A 6,000-nucleotide genomic window follows, 5' to 3' on the forward strand; every position below is an offset into this window, starting at 1 on the left:
CCACCCCCAACGCCCACCCCCCCACCACACACCCCCCCCCGCCCTCACAACGCACCCACCACTCACTCCCAACCCCACACTACCACCACCTCACTCACCTCTCCACACAACCCTCGCGCACACCCGGACACACCCATCCTACCACTGTAATACCTTCAGCACGGTGATGAAGGGGTCGCCGTTCTCGTCCTGGTAGGAGTCGTTGATGAGGTGTTGCTGCACCCACTGCAGCAGCTGCACGGTGGCCCGGGAGTCCGGGTGGATGCGGCACGACAGCTCCGCCCTCCCACCTTCCTCCACCGTCCTGTTCACCGGGCCCCGGCTGATCAGCGGCACGTGCGACGCCTTGCCTGGAGGGTGTGGGTGGGTGGGGGTGTGCGGGGTTTGGAGAGAAGGGTGCGGAGATGATCATGATGATGATAGTAATGACAATCATAATGACAATACTAATGCTAATAATGGTGGTGATGATGACGAGAACGATTAAAAATGATAATGATATTACTAATGATGATGACGACGACGATCAAGATGACGGTAAAAAAATGATAATGATAATACTAATGATGATGATGATGATGCATATGCTATCTGTGTCATCCCAATTCGTCTGCATATTTAGTTGTGGTTGTTGCTGTCAAGTTGTTGTTGTGCGTGTGTGTGCGCGCGCGTGTGTGTGTGTGTGTGTGCACGCGCTTGTGCTTGTGCTTGTGTGTGTGTGTGTGTGTGTGTGTGTGTGTGTGTCGTTCCTTAAATGTTGGCAAGCCTCTATAGTAAAAAAAAAAACCGAATCATTCTGGAGACGGGAGCGAATGTGGTAACGTACGTATGTATGTGTGTGTGCGCGTGTGCGTGCGTGCGTGTGTCTGTATGTGTGTATGGATGGATGTCCGGATGGGCGTATGTGCGTGTGTCTATGTATGGATGAGTGGATGGATGGATGGATGAGTGGATGGATGAATGTATGTATTTATGTCTGTATGTACGTATTAAAGAAAGAGTGTGTGTGCGCGTGTGTGTTGTGTATTTGTGATTGCACGTGCATGCGTACATGAGTGTGTGTGTGTGTGTGTGTGTGTGTATGCGTGCGTGTATAATATGCGCGTGTCTGTGGAGCTTACCTGGACTGACACGGACGCGGTAGGTCCAGGTGAGACGTGTAGTGGGGGTGGTGACCGTACACGTGTAGTTGCCGCTGTCTGTGGTCAGCAGGTCATCCACACGCAGAAGGAACACCTGTTGCACACACACACACACACACACACACACACACACACACACACACACACCACACAAACACACACACGCCCGCACGTTATAAAATCGTTGAAAATGTCTCCATTACAGACAGGGCATCAAGGTACCTGCTGTACAAATATACAGAATTTCGAAAGAATACAACCAATAAAGCAATTCTCCTTTTCTTTCGAAATCTTTTGTTTCAGCTGGATTTTTTTTTTCAGCTGCGCATTACCCCCACATCCACCCCCAAAATCCACACACACACACACACACACACGCGCGCGCGCGCACAGAGAGAGAGAGAGAGAGAGAGAGAGAGAGAGAGAGAGGAATGAAGGCAGAAAAAAAGAAAAAAACAGAAAGAAACGGATTTTAGTCAACAATAATATAGGTCGTGAGACACCACTTCGAGGCACGAGCCCCCACCCCACCCTTCCACACACACACACACGCACGCACACAACCACCCACCCACCCACACAAAATACCTTTTTCCTGATCCGAGAGGACCTGGCGAGGGCCCTGCCGTCCTTGGACCAGCGGACGGTGACGCGGGTGTCGGGAGTCAGGCGACCGACCTCACAGCTCAGCATCACCGTGGACGACACCGTGACGTTCACCTCCTCCGGCCTGTGGGGCTCCAGCCACCAGATGTCCCTCGCTCCTTGTCCCGGGGCCGGGGCCGGTGCCCGTGGGGCTTGGTCGTAGGCGCGGCTGTGCTCTGTCCGGGGGTGATCGTCAGGCGATTTGTATACATGTATGAAGTACGTAAGTGTTGGGTTGGGTTGGGTTGGGTTGTGTTAGGTTGTGTTTGGTTGTGTTAAATTGGGTTGTGTTGCAATGCGTTGCGTTGCACTGCACTGCATTGTATTGTATTGTACTGTACTGTCCTGTCCTGTACTGTACTGGATTGTATTGCGTTGTGTTGTATTGTGTTGGGTTGTTGCGTTGTGTTGGGTTGCGGTGGGTTGTTGAGTTGCGTTGCGGTGGGTTGTGTTGCGTTGCGGTGGGTTGTGTTGCGTTGCGGTGGGTTGTGTTGCGCTGCGTTGCGTTGCGGTGGGTTGTGCTGCGTTGTGTTGGGTTGCGGTGGGTTGTGTTGCGTTGCGGTGGGTTGTGTGGCATTGTGTTGCGTTGCGCTGAAGGTGATAATTATTGTGGCATGTACTGTGCACTTTGACATCCGTCTGTCAGGTTATCTATCGATCCATTGTGTGTGTGTGTGTGTGTGTGTGTGTGTGTGTGTGTGAGAGAGAGAGAGAGAGAGAGAGAGAGAGAGAGAGAGAGAGAGTTGTGTGTTGTATGTTTGTATGTCTGTGAGTGTGAACGCGTGCATGCGAGTGTAAATGCGCGTGTGTGTCAAAGTTTACGTTTTTCCATAATGTGCTATTAGGTGTGTGTGTGTGTGTGTGTGTGTGTGTGTGTGTGTGCAGGTACGCGCGCATCCGCGTTCCCCCTTTAGTTCCTCAATCTCCTGTTACCAGTCTCACTCTCACTCTCAACCCCGATATATGTTGTCCTCCTCACCCCTGAACCTCTCACTGCTCCCCCTCCTTCACCCAATACTACTACCCCTTCTGTGTGTGTGTGTGTAACGCTAAGGTCACCACATCCCAGCCTGAATCCCACCAAACGTCACCCACTTGTGGACCTACCGGTCTCCTGGGGTACAACTTGCGTGTTAACGAACCACTCCCGCTGGGCTTTCCGCGCCAGCCTCGGCCTCGGGGCCACGATGACCCCCTTTATCACAACGGCCAGTGTTTGCCTACTGACCATCCCACCCCCTGCCCGCACTCACTTGACAGTTTTTCAGATCCCTGAGGATCTGGGGGTTAAGGAGGTTTGAGTGGGTTAAACTTCAAGCCAAACACGCAGCAAACGCCCGAGTCGTATAATAGGGGGTGGGCAAAGTCTTCCTGTCACTTGGTTTAAAGCGGAAGTTTCCACCTTTAGCGAGACCAATCAGGTAAGCTGCCAATATTGACCGTGGTTGTTCGTCGCTAGCTGGACGTTATAGTCCCGTGATTTCCTTTTATCACCCCAACCCCTCCCCCCTCCTCCCGCCCCTCCACTCCTCGGCCCTCCCACCCCCTCTTCTCCAATCCTCGCAAGAAAGAAGTTGGGAAGGAGAGAGCGAGGTGCGTTAGGGCGGGAGGAGAGGAAGTTTTTTTTTTCTTTCATCTTTTTCGGGGGAGGGGGTTGGGGGGAGGTTCAAGCAAGGAAAGTCGCAAGGATCGGGGATCGTATGGTACAGGGGTCTCTGGGGTGTAACAATTAATCAGGGATTTAATTGAGGTCAGCCAGAGACTTGGGCCTCAGAGTCTGGGGCGAGTGGGGTACGGGTTATGAAGGAGTGACCTATTCACAGGATTCATTATACTTGGGAAATATTGAATGAACCGAGCGTGGTCCTGTCAATGAATGAGAGGGGATTTGCGGGAGAGGGATCGAAAGGGGTGGAGGGTTACGGCTCAGTCACTGAGTAGACGAACCGAGTCTCTCTCTCTCTCTCCGCGTCTGTCTCCCTCTCTCTCTTTTTTATCTAACTGCTCGCGTCTCTGTATCTTTCTGTCACTTTTTCCTCTTTAGCATGTCTCTTTCCAATTTTGTTTTGCTTCTTTTTTTCTGGCCTCTTTCCCCCTTCAATTCCCAGCTCGCCACTCTCCGCCCCTCTCTCTTGAAGATCAACTTAATCTCATAGCTAACCGACTCAAGTTGTCAAGAAAGGCTACTTGTCCATGCACCAGTGAAAAGCATTTGAAAGACTACGTGGCCCTGTGTAATCAGCTGAGCTATAAGCAACTAAAGATAAGTACGGTTGCTTCGTAAGTGTTGTTGAAAATTGTAATCCTCTCTCTCTCTCTCTCTCCCTATTAACTGTTGTTGCTTTTTATGTGTCTTGTCGATTTGTTGTGTCATAGTTACTTTTTATTCTCCTACTTACCCCCCTCAGTAAGGGGGTTTTGGCTTCATCTGAATAAAAGATCGTTACCGTTTCATTTCTCTCTGAGGCGGCAGAAGCTTTCATTGAATCGTGTGATTTTATGTCGGTTTAAATGGTATCCACAATGAGGATGTCATGATGCATAAACAGATCGTGCAGGGTTTTTCTATACATTTTAGTTCGTCCTGTGTTGGTTAATTTGGCCACTGCCAACAGTTTTCTTTTCCGCTTTTAATTCCCTTCTTTCTTCTCATGTTCCCTCCTTTCTTTCTCAGCAATTACCTAACAACGTGAATGACAACAGCTTCGCCAAGGAACCCAGAGAATGGAAATACAGCGGGAGCAGACAACATTCAGTCAGACTGTGAGGAAAACAAATCTGAATCAGTTGCAAACCAACTCCACCAGATCCTCAGGTTGTCTTGGGTGTATCACTGGGAAAAACCCATGCAATCTCTGAGAAAGTCACACAGCACGTCGACTGTCCTAAAGCCTTCTTGGCCGAGAGAGTGGGCATGAACTCAGGCAAGACACTCTCCACGATATTCTCAAATTTCAGCCCAGGTGGTCGGGACATTAGTTGCCTCTTCTGCTCTTCTGATGGTCATGGTCGGACACGACCGACTGTCATACAATGGGGCAGCACTAATGCTCACCACTTCTAGCACTAGCGAAGTGTTTACCAATGTCGTTATTGTGTGTGCGTACGTGTTTTCTTTCCTTCTTTCTTTTTTCCCTTCTTTGTTTTGTTTTGTTTGCAGAAAGGGTACCTTAGAGAGAGAGAAGAAGAAGAAGAAGAAGAAAAAAAAAACCAATTTGAGACAAACAAACTGGGTTTTAGCAGGGAGAGTTCTTGTTCTGATCACATACCCACCTCCACGGTCGTTCTTTTATTGACCATTGAGTGACAGGCTCCATCGCGCGCAACAGTAGGCTACATATGAAAACGCATTCGACAGCCTGGACTTGTCCGTCCAAAATCTCTCCCTCTGACACACATAAAACCTTTATAACCCAAACCAGACAGACAAATACACAGACCATCATCTATTCACCATCCTTCCTCCTCCTCCCCTTCCTTGACCGCCCTTCTTTCTTCTCCTCCTCCTCCTCTCATTCAGCCCTCAGACAACTCGAAAGCTTCAGTGACCCGCCCTCTTCAAAACAGACCCTGAGAATAAAAAAAACCCGGGGGTCCGCTGTTGACAATCTGACCAAGCCAAGCTGGCCCCGAGGTGTTTGCTTTGCCCGTTGTCCACTGTCCTTCTCGCCCAGGAGGGGTCGAGCAACCCAAAAGAGGTAGTTAAAATGAAAGAACAGACAAGCGAGATTCATTGCACAGCACAAGGGAAAGGGAAGAACCTTGATCCATGCCAGGCCGGCCGGGCGAGCAGAGGAGGAGAGAGACAAGGGAGAGGGGAACAAAAGAGGTTCAAGTGTGACCCTTGAGGTGTCGGCGTCCCATCTCCGGTCCACGTGGGGGCTGCCACAGCTTGGGCCCACAGTTTAGTGACGATAAAATTGAAGGGTTTTTATCAGGCTCCTCTTCACGCCCGTCTACTGTTCCCAATGCCCACCCCATCCCCGCTTCCCTCCCTGTCCGTCTCTATACTCCTGGATCTGTTGAACTGCCGCGTGCGTGGTCACGGAATGTGTGAGGTGTAACTCATCTTTACTCCCAGCTTTACTTGTTCGACTTCTATGAAAAAAAGATTTTTAAAAAAAGAAGAAGAAAAAAGAGTTGTATCAAACTGCAGGCTTTGAAGTGTGGGCATTCGACTGGGCCTTCTAAAGGCTGCTGTCTCAAAAACGAC

The 6,000-nt window shown here is 50.1% G+C and overlaps 1 protein-coding gene across 1 annotated transcript in view; it reads right to left on the reverse strand.

The window, feature by feature from the left end:
• LOC143288045 (fibroblast growth factor receptor 4-like) overlaps positions 1-6,000 on the reverse strand; it is a 31,511-nt gene that overhangs the window by 20,927 nt on the left and 4,584 nt on the right. The window contains exons 3-5 of the mRNA XM_076596309.1: positions 1,731-1,963; positions 1,122-1,236; positions 154-350 (exon numbers count right to left, since the gene is read on the reverse strand). Of these exons, the coding sequence (XP_076452424.1) occupies positions 154-350; positions 1,122-1,236; positions 1,731-1,963 (545 nt within the window). The remainder of the gene's footprint in view (positions 1-153; positions 351-1,121; positions 1,237-1,730; positions 1,964-6,000) is intronic.

The sequence above is a fragment of the Babylonia areolata genome, chromosome 12 (assembly GCF_041734735.1).
Source record: "Babylonia areolata isolate BAREFJ2019XMU chromosome 12, ASM4173473v1, whole genome shotgun sequence".
Classification (NCBI taxonomy): domain Eukaryota; kingdom Metazoa; phylum Mollusca; class Gastropoda; order Neogastropoda; family Buccinidae; genus Babylonia; species Babylonia areolata.